We start from the raw sequence: 17,097 nt of genomic DNA, 5'->3' as shown, positions 1-17,097 counted from the left end.
GAGGCAGAAGCTTCCCTCCCTTCTGGCCTGGGGATGGGGGTCAGGGATGGCTGCTGTCCCCGTTGTGCACTGAGGAACTTCCTTGGCATCCCAGTGACTCACATTATCAGGAAGCTGTTACAAGAGTCTCTCGGAGATCTCTCTTGCTGCTTTTTAATGGGCTTTTCTCGCCCAGAGCCTCGCTCTTCTCACCCATCAAGCGAAGGCTGAGTCTAAGAGTGGCTCCCTGGCTCCCAGACAGGGGAAGATGATGTCACTTGACACAACCTGTAAGCCAGCTGGCTGCCTCTGCCCCTCCCCACCTTGCAGGGGGCGGAGCTGCTGGGAGAACCTTCCCATCATCAGTCACCAGCCTTCAGGCGAAAGTGTGCCAGGCTCCAGGCCCTGCTCAAGATCTGTTAATAAGTCACCTGGGAGGCGCTCATTAACCAGACCAAGTAAATGAGATGATAGGTGGTTCCTGGGGCCCCCACTCCCCCCACCACACACACACACACACACATTTAACTCCCTTTCCTCTGAAACCCTCTCCAGCCCCCAGGCATCTCTGGTCTCCCTTGCCCCACCATTTTCTCTCATTTCTCCTCCCAAGCCCTGTCAAGGCAGAGTCAGCAATGCCACCACCCCTTTACAAATCCCACGTCATCTCAGGGGTTTCCCAGTTGTGTAGTATTACCAAGCAGGGTAATTTGATCCCTGGCCACACCCACTTCATGCTGCCCGAGTAGAGGCAGGAAGAATTCGGAAGGACAGCTTCTTCTCAAGAGAAGAAAACGGGAGACAGGTCTACACTCTCACCATACAGGAGGCTGAGAGAGGCAGACAGAACTATCTTGAAGGAGAATGCATGCCTGAAGACTCCTCTACCCCTAACACGGGACAGGTGTCCAGCTGTGTGCCTGTTACAACTGCCCTGCATGAAGGACAATCCAGCAGACGCAGCTGAATTGGAAAGGATGCTTGGGGCTCTCTCAAGTAGATCTTGGACCAAGAGATACTTGCTACACGTGTTCAACAGAAGATATGCTCTCTTCAATCGGCGGTGAGATGGAAGTGGACTATCTCTCACCACCAATGCTACAGGAAGAATTCAGGTATCACAGAAAGAGTCTGGTGCCCGGAAGTCAAATATTCCTAAGCTAAATCCTGAATTATTACCTTGGTTGTCTTGGTTAAGATACCTAATTCCCCCGAGCCTCATTTTCCCATCTGTACTGCCCAGCCTCACAGAGCTAAGTAAGAGAAGAATAGAATAGGGTACTTTAAAGCACCCAGCACTTGGTACCTAACAAAACAATTTCCTCATCAAAGGAGGGCTGAGGGGTTCTTTCCACCCCGCAGAGTCTGACTCTGGACCCAGAAGAAAGGCATACACCTGGGAGAAATAAAGAAGCCGAGATCAGGTAGATAGGGGAGAAGAAAGGTGGATTCAGAAACATTGGGAGGCCATCTGTAACAGCTCCCTTTTTCCTCCTATGGAATGAAAAGAAGTCGTGGTTTGGATTTTAAAGTCCAACCTGAGGGACCTCGGTTTCCCCATGTGTATTGTGGAAGGAGTAGGACTGGATGCCCCCTTCCAACTCTGACTTTCCGTTTAAGAAAAGGAAAGGTTACGGCAGGTTTAAGGCTGGGCAGCTGGGAGCAACCGTGGGGTCCCTGAACTGGGCCCTCCGCCTCATGCCCAACCCTCCCTGGAACCCCGGACAGTCACCTCGGTGTCGTCTTAAAGCTTCTTTATTGTGCTAACAGCGTTGCTTCGGAGCTCAGATCTTACACAGACAACAATTCAGTCCAGATCCCCCTACATACACACCCGCCCCGGGCTGGGAGCCCTCTGCCCTGGCTGGGGACACCAGGCCTGCGCCTCTGCTCAAATGGATACCGACCGGCCGCCTCCTCCTTCCTTCCTTCCTTCCTTCCCTCCCCTTGGCACTGGAGATTTGCAGTGCCCCCGAGGTGCGGGAGGGGTCAGACCCACCTTCCTTCCCCGCCCACCTCCCCCCTCCCCACTTTCGAGGAGGAGGCTCCGTCTCCCCGCACGGTCCCGAGGGACATCCCTGGGCACCCCCGAGCGGCGGGGCAGCGCGGAGGGAGCGAGGCCGGCGCCCGCCCCGCCCGTCCCCGGCTGCGGGCAGAGAGCTCCCACCCGCCCGCCGGCGCCGCGCGCGCTCACACCAGGAGCCCGTCCTTGCACGGCTGCTGCACCGGGCCACGGTCGTCGGCGCAGCCCGCCGGCTCGGCGCTCTTGACCTTGACGTAGACCGGGGAGGGGCCCGCTTCGCAGGCCGCGGAGGCGGCGCGGGGCACGAGGGCCACGTCCTCGGGGCCGCCGCAGGGCGGAGGCGCGTACTTGCGGCGCAGGGAGCGGCTGACGTTCTGCGTCGGGTACCCCAGGAGCTGGGTGACGCGGCTGCCGCGCCCGCTGGCCTTGCACCCGGGCGCCACGGCGTCCACTCTGCGGAAAACAACAGGCGGGCGGGTGAGCGGGCTCCTCCACGGCGCGGCGTTGGCACGGCCTGGGCAGAGCTGGGGGCTCTTGGCAACCTCTAGCGTCCCCGCGCCTCCCTCCTGCGGCCCCCTCGCCTCTCTCGGCCTCACACCTACTACTGTCCTCCCTGCACTTTCCAGGGCCACCACCCCGGCCCTCCAGTCGGGACTGGTCCCAGGCCGGCGCCCCCTCTCCCCCGTCCTTTTCCGGCGGCGTTTTCGCTGAACCTCCGCCTCCCACCTGGAGGGAGCCGTGCAGAACGGGGAACCGTCCATCCCCGCCCCCCATCTCCTTTCCAAAACTGACTCTGACCGTGCGTCCCTCGCCTCCTGCCTTCTCCATCGCTGCAAACTCTGTCCCCGAAGCATTGCAATCATTAGCACTGCTACACTTGGTCTACTTTTATTTCTAGTTTGTTTCTTCTAATATAAGTTATTAGCACTATCGGGTATCGTTAACTCTAATTCTTAAATACTCAAGTCGGAGTTCTCACCGGCGCAGTACAGGGAGGGGGAAGGGTGGGGAAACAATGGGCCCTGCCCTGCACGAGCTTACAGTCTAGGCCAGACAGACGGAGGGGCGCACAGATGGGAGGAGAAGGGAGGGCGGGGGAGCGGAGGTAAAGACCGGGAGTGGGGAGGGGAGGAGAGAGAAAAGCCATGCGGCGAGTGGCAGGTCGACATGCTGCGGTCCCAGCACTCCGTGGCGATGGCGGGCAGGTTTGGGGTGGGGTTCCCAGCCGGCCGGTGGCAGGCAGGGGTGAAGAGGGCAGGGCGCCGGTCCCCTGCCGCAGCAGCAGCAGCAGCATGCAGCATGCATCAGGTTTTACCTGATCTCACTAGACAAGTCGCCGCCGCAGGCCCCGCCGCCGACCCCGTCTCTGACCCCGTAGCCGAAGGCACCTCGGGAGCCGACAGTCCCGCTGCCTCCGCAGCATAAACAGACGAGACCCCAGATGCCCAACGCCAGGCAGGCCAGCATGAGCAAGGAGCCCAGCACGCCTCCGACGATCATGCCTACACGCTGGGAGTCTGCGGAGAGAAGTTAGAGGCGGCAGTCAGGCTTACAGCAGCCTGGGCCTGTGCCAAGGGAAAAGGTCTGTCTATGGGAAAGAGGGAGAGGAACCCAAGGGGATCTTGGCAACCTGGGACATCCAGTGAGGAAAGAAATGAACATGGGGAGAGGCAAGTGAACCATGTCTGCACAGGTGTTCCCCAGGAATTCCAGCAACCTTAGAGGCCTATACTCATAACCAGAGAGCTGAGGCTGCCTGCTGTGTAATCTTCCCAGCTTGTCCAACCTCCCTCCCCCCCGCCCCCCCCCCGGGGGGCTGCTGTATTTACCTGAGACCTTCACCTCCACCACACAGACGCTGTAGCCCACATGGTTGGCCACTGTGCACTGATACAACCCATTGTCCTCTCCAGAGACACTCTTCAACAACAGGTCCCCATTGTTCAGGCCTGAAATTGGAGGAGGGTCAGAGGGGCATGGTAAAGGAGCAAAATCTGGCCTCTGAGAGCTCCCACCCAGCCTCGGGCCCTTGGGGTGGGGAATGGGACCCCACTTTGAAAGGCAAGTCTACTCCACTCTCAGTTGAGTCACACTACCCCTTAAGACAGAGGGAGGCAGGGAAGGACCCCTCTCCCAACAACAAAACAGAGACACCATTCATTCGCCGGGCCCTCAGGGGGGTGTATGCCCCTTTCTGAACTTTGGTCTCCTCATTTGTACAGTGAAGACAGGACAGACCAGAGAAACTCTAAGGTACTGTCTAGCTCTGTTATTCTTTGATCGTGGATATTTATTATCCAGCTTCCCTATGTGCTTGGGGCCTCACACACCTCATCCATCCGATCCTCACAGGCCCATGAAAGACGGTGGTTATTAGTGTTCCCTTTTCATGTGGCACAGAGCTATTTGCATCAGGATTGCAACCAGTCAGTGTCTCCTCAAGGATTCAAGCCCAGCTCTACCTCAGACACCGGTTCTTTCCAAATTAAGCATGCTAGTTCTGGCTGATTCCCCCACTTACACAGGCTCTTCTTCCCTCAATAGCAGTTTCTGAGACACCCATCTCCCACAGAGGTTCCAGATTTGCCTTGGTACCACTGGTAAGACCAAGAAGTCCCCAATCCCAGCAGTCCCCCATAACCTCTGATGCTCCACTTATCTTCACCCTGTCCCGGCTGGAGCCTTCTCACCTTGACTAATGGAGCCGTGGAAGGATTCTTGGTAGGAGAGTTCTGAATGGAAACTGTGCTGGGAGTGGTAGGATCCAGCTCGGTAGGGGTGGGTATGCCCACTGATCTTGGCCCACTTGTAGGAGAGGGGCTGAGAACCTCCGTTGGCAAAGCACTTCAGCACCACGTCATTGCCCTTTGACATGTGGCCTTCAGCCCAGCACATGGGTACCGCAGGACGTGCTGCAACAAGGCAGACAGTTGTAAGCCAAGACCCAGAGGCAGAGCCAAGCTCCCAGGAGCCAAGCTGCTCTTGGCTCTGGAGCCCAGAGTAATCTGGTCATACCTTGGACAGTGACAATGACCTTCCGGGTGGCCATGGTGGTCTTCTTCACCCGGCACTCGTAAGTGGCCGTGTCAGATACCTGCAGGTTCATGAGGTTGATGGAAGCATCATACTGGCTGGGGTCCGAGGCTGCAAAGCGGACCCTCTGCTGCAGGTGGGGGAGGTTGCCGTGACTAATCCTCTTGTCCTGGTAACTAAGGAACTGTGAAGAGGGGGAAGCAGGTGGTGAGACAAGCTGAGCCAAGGAGGCACGTGTTTGGGGGTAATTTGCTAAACTTTTTCTGAGACAATTTGATCAGCTGAAAAAATGGGAATGATGACACCTGACTCCCTAGCCTCTTAGGCAGTGGGTGAAAGTTGGTGAAATTAGCACTTTGTAAAATACAATGGTCAGAGTGGAAGCTGCTAAAGGGCAAGGACCACACCTCATGTTCCCCCTGAAGTGGGGGAGAAGGGGTGGAATGACTGGCTTGATTCCCAGTGGAATTGCTCTAATCCCTGTTGCCTCATTCCCTGAGAGGCCTTAAGGTATGGGGGAGTTCAAAGTTTTGGTTCCTTATCTGCCTTTCTTCCATCTGAAGGCGTTGGCTTTTCAACAAGCAAGCATCATGAACTAGACAGAACCTGCACCCAGCACTCACCACATTCTCTCGATGCGAGGGTTCTGAGTTGACCTGCATCCACTCAATGTCCAGCCCATTGGGACCATAGTCCTCAGGGTCCAGTATGTAGGGGCAGCCTAGCCTCACATTGTCACCTTCTGCCAGATACATGACTTCCTGGCCATCCCCGTTGATCCTCACAGCAGACAGCAGTGCTGGAGAAAAGGGCGTGGGTGGGGGGACAGAACTTGAGTCATCAGTTTCTGCCTCCACCACTCTTTCAGCTGCCACCCAGGGCTCAGCGGGGCTTCCGTAGAGAGCAAGGGCTTCTCATGTGCATGTGTGTGTGTGTGTGTATGTGTGTGTGTGTGTGTGTGCGTGTTTTGCTAGTTTATTCATGTAGCACTGTCTGCATCATTGAGAACTCGTGTATAGTCTAGGATTGTGTGGGTGTACATCTGAACACTTTAATATTCACATAGTACTTATGTATGCTTGTACATCTCATGATTGTGTGTTTGCATATGTAAATATGCATCATGTGTTTATGAGGATTAGTAGCTGCAAAGGTATTCATGCACATGACCATATAGGAGATCTGCTTATATCTTATGAGCCTTGTATGAGAATACAGGTCATTGCAGACTGTGTGTCCTTCTCCTTTATGTGACTGCATCATGTCTCCGGTGTAACCACTCCTATGTGTTTGCTCCCACTGGGGCCCCTCCTGCCACTGAGTCAGAGGCAGGAGGCCAGGGTTTGAAGCCAGGATCAGGAAGCTCAGGACTGAGCTCCTCTCCCTCCCTACCCTGAAGCCTCAGGCAAACACTGGGCCCGACCGGTTAGACCTAGAGAAGGATAAGGGGGGATGAATGAAGGGCCTCACCCTAGACACTCAGCTCCCTGCCCCAGTCTCTTGCAGCACTCCTCCAGCCCCTCATCTTTCTCAGTCTTTTTGATTCAGCATGCCCTTTTGAGTTCCAGCTACAAATCTCAACAGTCATTGTTTTCTGCCCCGAAATTCAGGACCCCTTGCTGGCTTAGAGTCTCTATATTTCTCAGTCTCTCTCTTTCTCTCTCCCTCCTTCCCTCCCTCCCTCTCTCTCTGTCTCTCTCTCTCAAACATGCACACACAATTAAAGTGTCATGGGCAAAACAATCAGACACACAACACACTCAAGTCTTCAAATTGCAAATAAATACCAATGCAGCATGCCCGCAACACACACACACACACACACACACACACACACACACACACACACACACACACGTCGACTGTGAGATCTCTACAAACAGTACATACTAAACCAGAAGACACGCCCACTGCACGCTCCTATGGTTTCATGCGTGTCCATTCAAGACCAGACAGATCTACAGAAGCCCTGAGTGTCAGGTGTAGCCTGGCTCTCGAGAGGCCAGCAAGGGCTGTTTGGTTTCCTCTAACCTTTCAGAAATCACTGAACCCACCCCTCAGATCCTTGGCTAGGCCATCAGCTCCGTCCTAACCTGCTAGAACTTCAAGTTGGCTGGCTGGGACTCTTAACGGGACCTGACGATACCTCCTTCACCCCAGGCCAAGAGAAAGCAAGCTCATTCCCAAGATAAGGATCCTGATGCCATCTGCCAGATCCTGGGGCAGCAAGAAGCAAGCCAGGGATGAGCCAGCACTCCTAAGAGTGGAGGCTCCACCCTGGAAGCATCTCACAGCAGGGCGGAGACTCTTTGCTCACTGTGAGGAGGCCAGCCAGACGCCAGACGAGGGGGTAAGTATTCAGGGAAAGGGGCTTGAGGAGGAGAGAAAGGCTAGGAGAAAAGTGCCTCCACCCTGCGCTAGGCTGAGTTTCTGCAGTTGTCCTAAGCTGGGGAGCCTCACCCCAGCTTCTCAAATCTCCTCAGAAGCTTTCTCAGCCTCCTCCCAACCCTTTCACAGCTCCTCCCTCTCCTTGGGAAGTTGTTCCTGGCATTGCACTCCGGTTTATCTTGCTGTGGCACGAGGGAAGTACTTCCAGGGAATAGGAGAGGAAGACTAAAGAGAGGGAAGAACATCAGGGTGGAAGAGTTCTCGATGGAGAGAGGCTGGAGAAAGAGGGACACTGGGAAGTCAGGGGGCCTCTCCAAGAAGACTATAGTGATTGTCTCGTACAAGGTCACCGGGGCTGGCAAGCCAGTGGGGGGGTGGATGTCACCCCAAGTAATAGTGCCTGTTCTCAGCTGAGAAATCCATTTGGGATTTTCAGGCTGCCTTCAGACTGGAAGGTGAGAGAGGGAAGAGAAGAGAGAAAAGGTAGTGCAGAGAGAGTCTTGGTGCATAAACCCATTCAGCAGGCATGTGGCTCACACACCCTGGACACTGCACACATAGATGCCCCAGCTGCCCTAGCACGGCCAGGGCTTTCTGAGCAGCAAAGGATGGCTTCCCACCAGAAATACGCCCAGTCACACACACACATGAACACAGGTTAAAGCAGTCTCACCCCTGTTCCTAGGCTCCTTCTCACATCCTTCATCTGAAATCCAGACTGGACCCAAGAGCTATTTTCAGCAGTGCCCAACACAGTGCCCCTTGCTGAGACTTGCCCAACCTGGGCAGGCAACCACAGTATCCAAACCTGAGCTTTGCCTTCTAGGAGCGCCCCAGAGAGGTGAAGAGGCTCAGACAGTTTCCATCCATCCTGTGGCCACCACCACCTTCTCCAGCTTCATCCTGGAGGAGGTGTGACCCAGGAGCTCTCCCAGCACAGGGGACCCAGAGCAGAAATCTCAGGCCTGGGTTCTTCTCACGGGCCATGAGGAAGCCACCCCGCAGAATGAGCCCCTTTCAAGGCAAGCAACCCTTGTGCCCCACGCTCTGCCTCGGGAGAGCTGGCCCTCCCACTGGGAACAGCACCCAGACTGATGAAAATTGATCCTTTCCAGGCTCCTCCTCAGCCCCCACCCAGAGCTGCTGCTCACCTGGCTCCTACCCCACCCGCACCTCCTGCAGGTAACTCTGTATCTGCAAGCAATCCCTGTCTCCACAGGCAGGGCAGCTGCCTGTGTGTGTGCGCGCGCCCCGCAGGCTGTCCATCATTGTGAAGACCTGTTCCAGGACTTCTGCACACGACACCGTCCCGTGCTTTCAGGCACAGGGTCTCCTGGAGAAATCACCCTTGGTGACATCCATCTCTGGGTGACAGCAGGGTGAAGGGTGGGCAGGTCCTGCCAGGACCTCTCAGACCACCTTCGAGGCTCCTCTGTGAGCCTTCACTACCCTTTTCCCTGCCCGTGTAGCCTCATGCTGGGCATCCCTGCCCCTGCCCAGCCCCATACCTGGGCTCAGGCACACGAGTAGAAGGTGGAATGCTCCTGGAACTCCCATGTCTCTAGGCTTGGTGTTTCCTCCGCCTGGGTTGGGCTCCTGTGGGCTGCTGGTGGTGGGTGGAAGGGGCAGGTGGAGGGAGGGGGAGCGGAGGGCCCAGACGCTGCCCGGGGTGGCAGGAAGGTGCAGTGAGTGCCAGGCCGGGGAGCAGCCGGAGTTATTTCTACAGGAGGGAGGGGGCCTGGTCTCCGCCTTGGGGAGGAGCCCGAGTAGCCCTAATTAGCGGGGTGACAGGATAGCCTACCCAGGCATTACCCAGCCCTCACCCAAGCTCTTCCCTGTCCCAAGAGTGGTGCAGGGTGGCCAGCGGGACGTGTAATTAGGCACCTGTTAAACCTCCACTTCCTCCTGGCCACATCCTCAGGGTGACAACAGTCGCCCCATTTTACAGCGTCCACTGAGCTCCCCTCACCACTCATTTGTTGCCTCCTTCCCTGGGGGAAGTGGGGAAGAGGAAGAAGACACCAGGTTTGGTGAGGAAGGATGGGCAGTCCTTAAAGGGTTAACACTGACCCAGGTTGTGGGGGAACAGGAGCCTGACATACTCCCCTAGTACAAGCCCCAGGCTTTCAGATCTCAAATCCTCCAAGCATCCCTGGCCCTCCAGGGTAGTCCCTCCAGGTCGGCTCTGTGAGACTGTACACCAGAAAAGGGCCTTCTCCTTGTGTTGGAACCTGGGCCTGGAGGACGGACCCAGAAAACGGACCTAGGAATGCAGCTTTCCTTGGCCTTCCCAAGGAAGTGGGGCCTCCTGGGCTTAAGAAGGAGGGGAAAGACATGTGCCTGAACAGGGTCTTCTCCTTCTCTTGTTGAGGTAGTCATCTCCAGGTGCCATGCTGGGACCCCCTAAGAGCAGGAGGTGCTGGGGAATCCAGACCCCTACCTCCCACACAAATCTAAATCAATTAGTTCGGGCTGGAGAGATGGCTTAGTGGTTAAGGCACTTGCCTGCAAAGCGAAAGGACCCAGGTTCAATCCCCTAAGACCCATGCAAGCCAGCTGCACAAGGTGGCGCATGCATCTAGAGTTTGTTTGCAGGGACTGAAGGCCCTGGTGTGCCCATTCTTTCTCTCTCTCTCTCTCTGTCTCTCTCTCTCTCCCTCTGTAAGAAAGAGGAAAGAAAGAAAGAAAGAAAGAAAGAAAGAAAGAAAGAAAGAAAGAAAGAAGGGAGGGAGGGAGGGAGGGAGGGAGGGAGGGAGGGAGGGAGGGAGGGAGGGAGGAGGGAGGGAAGAGGGAGGGAGGGAGGATGGAGGGAGGGAGGGTGGAGGGAGGGAGGAAGAGGAGGAGGAAGAAGAGGAAAAAAGAAAGAAAAGAAAAAAGGAAAAGGAAAGACAGAAAGAAGTGGGAGGCATGGTGAGGTGAGGGACTGTTCTGGGCGAGGGAATGTTGGGGAGAGCAGGGCAGGGGGTCATACATGTGTGTACTCCCTCTCAGTCCCTCTGTGTACTTTCTTCATGGACTACTTGTGGTCCCGGTTGCTGTGGCTAGGCCTTAAAAGCGTTAATACAGATGCAGTATTAACAGGGGTCACTATCTCCTTGAGACCAAAGGATCCTCATAGCCTGGACTGTCTATGTGTGACTAGGGCACCAGTGACTAGGCCAGTACAGTTCTGGGCAGGCTGGAGCTGGGTTGGGAAGGTCCTGACCAGTAGGGAAAAGAGGAAGGCCAGCCCTTTTTGGTTGGTCCAGTGGGGAAAGAATAGTCCTTGAACCTCCCCTGGACTCCAGGGCTGCCTCACCAGCTAAACCCCTCCCCATCCCTGACCTGGGGCTCAGGAAAGGCAGAGGGGAAAGAGTCCTGGGGCTCAAAGATGCTGCCAGGACCCACCCTCTGGGCAGAATACGACAGAACAATAAGGAAGCAGAAGGAGAGCACGCGACTCTGTTCATAGCCCTCTACCCAAACTCATGACAATAACAGAGGCCTCTGGGGCCTACCAGATGTACACAGTAGATATCCTTATTTCCTTATTTATTACGTATTTATGGGATTGCCATATGCCCTCTGGAGAACAGGGGTTATTATCCCCATTTTACAGATGGGAAAACAAAGCCCAGAGAAACAGGGATTCAGCTCTGTTGCTGCTGCTGCTGGCTAAGAAGGGGATAGCCAGGCATCCTGACTCTCAGCTCACAGTGGTCCGAAGAAAGGGCTTGGTAAGTATATGGGTGACTAGGTTGACTCCTTAGAAAGAAACTTGGAACATCTACGTGATCAGAGAGGAAAACGGGTGGGACCAGGAAAAAAAGGAGATGAAAGCAAAGGAGTAGGGCTGTGGTGTACTAAACTGACGTGTGAGATGAAGGTTCAAGCTGGGCTCTGGAGTGGATCTAATATGCTGATTGTGAAGGTTGCAGCTGGAATTAAGTTTAAGGTTGAGGTCAGATTTGAGGTTGGGGTTAGAGTTAAGGTTTGCATTAGCATTAGAGCTACACTTGGAATGAAGGCTAGAGTTATATAGCTGGGTTTGTGTTGTAATAAGAAATAGGTTTCCAGTGCCACTTACAGATACGCTGAGGTACAGCATGAGCTAAATCAGAAGCTGGGCTGAGATTGATTTACATTAGTTACAACTGAGTTTGAATTAAGTTTGGGATTTGGGAAAGAATAGGCTATGGTTAGGGTTAAAACATGGGTTAAAGATATATGAGAAGAGGGATTCATGACAACGAAAAGTAAGATTTTATTTATGACTGAGAAAGACATCAGCCCCTATCTGCTCACTCCAGGTTTGGATCAGCTCTGGAAGAGCACTAGTGGGGGTAGGAAGGTAGCTCCATCAATGAAGTGTTTGCCATGCTCCTCCAGACACAAAATGGCCTGGATATCCATGACCTCGCAGTGCCCGACACTACCTACACAAGACCATCATGAGAGGAGGGAACGATCGCAACATCAAAATAAAAGAGAGACTGATTGAGATGGGGAGGGGATATGATGGAGAATGGAATTTCAAAGGGGAAAGTGGGGGGAGGGAGGGTATTACCATGGGATATTTTTTATAATCATGGAAAATGTTTTTAAAAATTGAGAAAAGAACAAAATAAAATAAAAATTTTTAAAAATGAAGTGTTTGCCTCACAAGAATGAGGGCTTGACTTTGATTCCCAGTATCCATGTTAAATGCCAAGAGCCTGTCATCTCAGCACTGGGGATTCAAAGATACTAGAATTTCTTCAGCTCACTGTCCAGCCTGTCTAGCCTACCAGGTGAGCTCCAGGCCAACGAGAGACCATGTCTCAAAAACATCTCAAAAATTTTACCTGAGAAATGACACCTGAGGTGGCCCTCTAGCCTCCACATGACATACGTGCAAACATGTGCTCAAAAATAATAACTAAGTACTTTTTAAAAAAAGAATACCAAGCCTGGTGGGTATGGTGGCTCACGCCTTTAATCCCAACACTTGGGAGGCAGAGGTAGGAGGATTGCCATGAGTTTGAGGCCACTCTGAGACTACATAGTAAATTCCTGTTTAGCCTGGGCTAGAGTAAGACCCTACCTTGAAAAAAAAAAAATACCAGGGCTGGACAGATAGATGGCTTAATGGTTAAGGAACTTGCCTGCAAAGCCAAATGACCCAGGTTCAATTCTCCAGGACCCACATAAGCCAGATGCACAAAGTGGCACATGTATCTGGACTTCATTTGCAGCAGCTGTAGGCCCTGGTATGCTCATTCTCTCTTTCAAATAAATAAATAATTTTTTTTTTTTAAAAAAAGCCAGGTGTGGTGGTGCATGCCTTTAATCCCAGCACTCTGGAGGCAGAAGTAGGAGGATCACAGTGAGTTCAAGGCCAAGCTGAGACTACATAGTGAATTCCAGGTCAGCCTGGGCCAGAGTGAGACCCACCTTGAAAAACCAAAGAAGAATACCAGTCATATGTATTGATTGGGATTCCAAGGCTTAGGGGAGGGATCCAAATGTGCACCCGCCCATCTGGGGTGATGAAGAATCAACCTACTAACAAATGGAACCTCTGATGTCCCGCCCAATTCACCACCTGCTCACAGCCTAGGGAAGCTCGAAGATGCAGGAAGCTATGAGTAACGAGTCAGGCTTTGTCACCAAACTGAACCAAAAGGTGAGGCCCTCAGAGTGATTTTCTGGGAGGGGATCTGGCTATGGAGCACAAGAGATGGGAGTCAAGAGAGAATGAGGACTTAGGTACTCCTGAGAAAGCAGCCACTTTTGAGGGGACCATAGGGCTTGCTCAAATCTTCAAGAGGCAGAACACTATCCTTGGTCCTCCTTGACCTACTGAAGGCTAATTGTCACCTCCTTGCAACTTGGGGCCTATAAAAGAAGTTGTCAGGCTTCATGCCCTGTGCCCTGAGCCCTGCAGGAGGTGGGAGATGGAAATGGAGTGAGGCAGCCAGGCATAGATCAAACCCAGGGCCTCTCTGAGCCTCAACATCAGCAGACAAAGAGGGCTCACTCCTGGGGAGGCCCTCTGCCCCAACTCCTCCCCAGCCTTGTCCCCCATCCATCTCCACCCCCAACAACCCATTTCCTTACCCACTTCCTTTTCAGGATCCATAAAGGTCCAGGCTGATCTCAGAGTCCAGTGGACTTCCCTGTGTGTTAAGGGGACATGGGGCAAGGGAGGCTGTAGAACACAGTGACCAGCCAAGGGGCAGAGGCCAAGGGACTCACCTGGCATGCTAATGGCCCATGCAAGGGTTAGAGGGAGGCCGCAGGCCCAAGATGTGGTCTGGAGCCCATTGGGCAATTCTAACAGGCCCTTTGGCTTCTCCTGAGAAATCCATTGCTTGGTGGGAAAGAATGACCCCCTCGTCTGAGCTTTCTCTAAGGAAGACGAGCTCCCACTTGGAGGTACTTGCTTCTATTCTAAGACAGAGGCTTAGAGAGGAGTGTGAACAGAGAGACATGGGGAAGGGAAGAGAAGCCCAAAGCAGCTTCTGAGATGGGATTCAGCCCAACCCCAGAGCCTCTGGGGAGGGCCAGGCAACCTACTCTGCCTCCAGAGCCGTCCTCACAATTCAGCAATTCCACACCACCCTCAGTCCTTCCCTCCTATCCAGACCACCCAACCCTTCCCCAGACTCCCCAGGTCCCGGCTTAAGCCCCTCAGCTGCCTTGGCTTGGCCCAGGACTGCAACCTGACCTCTTCTAGCCCTTCCTCTCAGGCCCCTCTTCCTTGTCCCCAGAGCTCACCCCAGGCTATCTAGACAGGAGTGAGCCAGCATAGAAAGTCTCTGAATAGGGTATGAAGGCAGGAGTGAGGAAGCGCCGCGGAGGCCCAGAGGCAGATAGCCACGGAGACCAGAGAAACCGAGGAGCCGCTGCAGCTGCTGACGTCCCGCCAGATTTCAGTGAATGTTTAGGAGCAGGGACTGACTACCAGGTGAGGCCACGGCTGGGTGAGAAGGACAAAGGTCTCAGATGGTACTGGTGGCATGAGAGAATCACTCTGCTTAGGCTGAGATGCAGAAACCGCAGTGGCTATCTATGCATAAACCGGCGTTGAGGGTGTGGCTTGAGGACGGAGGCTGAAATCAATGATGCAGACAAGAGCCTTACGTTTAGATCACCCGGGGATACTTTGAGGCCATGCTCTGGTGTCCCAGGCCTCAGTGATACCCCTGGCCCACCTGCAAATGAGGGGGACCCTAGTGGAGAACCTGGGTATACCCAACTCTCTCCCATCAAGCAATATCATCCTAAAGCTGAGCCAGACTCCTAAAGTAAGCAACACAAACTACAAAAGTAGTCCCCACTTCTAAAGGAGTGGCCTGACCCACCACTGTTTCAAGTTCGATGACAAAAAGTGATGGTCCGAATGTCACCAATTGAGATGTCATTAGGATAATGAGCAGAGGCAAGAAGAAATCCCTTGTAAAGAGTATGTCATCAGGATGACAAAGCCAGGAAGGAACCGAAAGCCCTTGAAGATAAAAGGTATTTTCACCTCACAGAGATCAGCCACATCCTGCAGAGCCTTCATCCTTTCCGTAACCGGCAGGACTCTGTGCAAGGCTCCTGGGGAACGTGAAAGCGGGTCGGTGGCTCTCCTCCCACAGCACCCCCTCAGATGCAGGACACAGCGGAGATACCTAGCCCACGTGTGATAAGCTATGTTAATATTCACAAGGTCCCACCTGGTGGCATAATGTTTAAACAGATGGACAAGGTAACTAATGATGGGCCAGAGAGAGCAGGAGGACCCCACAGGTGACCAAAGGAGTGTTGCAGTGCTTGGGAACTAAGCCAGGACTGTGCCACACAGCAGAGAAGAGTGAAACCAGGGTGACAGCCGATGATTATTTTGGACGGAGGTAAGGTCCTTGAGAACTAAACCTCTCGGAAACTCCTATACAAACCTCCAGAGCGCCTCACTGGGATGCAAGCCTTGCCCTCAGGAGAGATTCAGCAATCAAGATTGATGGGCCTAGGCCACATGTCCACATGTATGGAAACAGATTTTGTGATGAATTAATCCATATGTTCAGTGGGACTTTTGTAGAAATAAAATTTGCCTTTGCTTCGGCACCTGGGTTCTCCCATACATCTACAAAGGTCCCCCAGGGTGGTCCTAGGCCGGCCTTGCCTTGGACCACTGTCCAGGAGGGTGGTGGTAGAGAGGCAGCAGAAGGGAAACTACAGGTGTCTGGTTCAGAGCCTTCCAGGCTAAGCAGGACCTGGCTGGCCTGCACCCTGCCTTCCCTGTTTGTTTCCCGTTGCCTGGATACCAGGATAAGGGACTGAGCTAGAGAAGGTGGGGTTTAGAAGGAACTCAGCTTTGCCAGGGTGGATTGGAGAGGGTAGTGTGAAGCCCCGCCCAAGGGTCAAGGTGGAAGTTTCCCCACCTCCCCCAGTCTTCTCCCTCCTCTTGACAGTCTTGTGTTTCTATGGATATTAGTTTTCATACTAAGACTCATAGCAGCTGCTGCAGAAGGTAGCAAGAAGTTTCGGTTGTGTGTAAAGATCCTGGACTTATTTTGTGGGGCACCAAAGAATAGAACTAGGGCCGTGCATGCACGGAAAGATAGATAATGACTCAGTATTGTGAACTTTCTGAGAACCCAAGGGGCTGATCTGAGGTACTGTGTTCCCTTATGAAAAAGTCAATGTCCCACGTCTTAAGGTGTGCAAGCCAGACTGTCCAACCATCCGTCTTGAGTTTACAAAAAAAAGATTCAGCACCAGAAGGGCTTAAAGGTGTCCCTCCCAAACTTTAGACTATGATATGGTGCTCATCCCCATTATCCCAGAGACAGTCTTCCCCCAGAAGCCCATGTGGAAACGATCTCTAATTCTAAGTGGTTTCTTCCAGGTCTGGACCCTCTGCACTTCACTCCCTCCCACCGCCTTTCTGGGAGGCTTCTGAGAAAGCCACTACCTCAATCCTACTTATCCAAGTATCAAAGTATTCAGAGGGCATTGAGACATTACAGCTACCCCATCCCCAGAAAGACATGGGTGAGAACACAGGAGCTCACATCTCAAGAGCCATATCCCAGCTGACAGGGCCGGCAGCTGTGGGTGCCCACGGCAAGGGGAGGATTTGAGCTATGCAAGACCCAGCTAAGTCATGAATAACTTATACAATGTTGGAAACGTGGATATGCCAAGTAACCATAATATGATTTCCTGGAATGCATAGCAGAGTGTTGACAGGGAGGTGGGTCACCATGGCTGGCAGCCTTGGTTGGGAAGGGACCTCAGGTATCCAGTAAGCCGTCTCCTTTTTGGCAGCTCTCCCTCAGGCTCCCAGGCTATGCAGGAATACAGTAAGAGGGGTGTGACTGAGAAAACAGAAAGTGAGGTGCCCTCTGCTCATGACCTGCCATGCCTGTGCACCCACACTTCTCGTCTGAGACTCCAGCGTCTCCCCTCTTCCATCACTTAAGCAGCTACCACCCTTTCTCACCCCAAAAGCCCTGCTTGGCTTTGCACGCTGACAGCCCCTTTCATCCAAGTCTATTCAAAGTGCTTTTACTGAAACCAATTAATGCCAGCTGTGAGCCAGGTGAGGGTACTTAGGCTTTCAGGGACACTGGAGGACACCCCAGCACTCCACTGAGTCAGGGACTCTGCCTGGCTTGACCACCAGGACAGGCTGCTGAGTAAGGCCCAACTAGGATGCTTCT

General features: G+C 53.5%; 2 protein-coding genes across 2 annotated transcripts; one reads left to right on the top strand and one right to left on the bottom strand.

The window, feature by feature from the left end:
* The first annotated feature begins 790 nt into the window (after positions 1-790).
* Positions 791-11,866, top strand: LOC123463398. Its single transcript, XM_045158474.1, has 6 exons — positions 791-1,094; positions 7,196-7,385; positions 8,250-8,445; positions 8,539-8,605; positions 11,022-11,139; positions 11,713-11,866. The coding sequence occupies exons 1-6, from the start codon at positions 1,024-1,026 to the stop codon at positions 11,755-11,757; spliced, it is 687 nt and encodes a 228-aa protein (XP_045014409.1). The 5' UTR covers positions 791-1,023; the 3' UTR covers positions 11,758-11,866.
* Vsig8 (V-set and immunoglobulin domain containing 8) lies at positions 2,170-9,027 on the bottom strand. Its single transcript, XM_004671102.2, has 7 exons — positions 8,932-9,027; positions 5,659-5,834; positions 5,018-5,219; positions 4,693-4,914; positions 3,832-3,951; positions 3,318-3,519; positions 2,170-2,455 (listed from the first exon to the last, which is right to left on the bottom strand). Exons 1-7 carry the CDS (start codon positions 8,978-8,980, stop codon positions 2,170-2,172), a joined length of 1,257 nt encoding a protein of 418 aa, XP_004671159.1. The 5' UTR covers positions 8,981-9,027.
* Positions 11,867-17,097: the final 5,231 nt, after the last annotated feature.

This window comes from Jaculus jaculus, chromosome 1, assembly GCF_020740685.1.
Source record: "Jaculus jaculus isolate mJacJac1 chromosome 1, mJacJac1.mat.Y.cur, whole genome shotgun sequence".
Classification (NCBI taxonomy): Eukaryota; Metazoa; Chordata; class Mammalia; order Rodentia; family Dipodidae; genus Jaculus; species Jaculus jaculus.
Note: the sequence above shows the minus strand (reverse complement) of the source record. Positions and strands in the feature narration are given on the sequence as shown.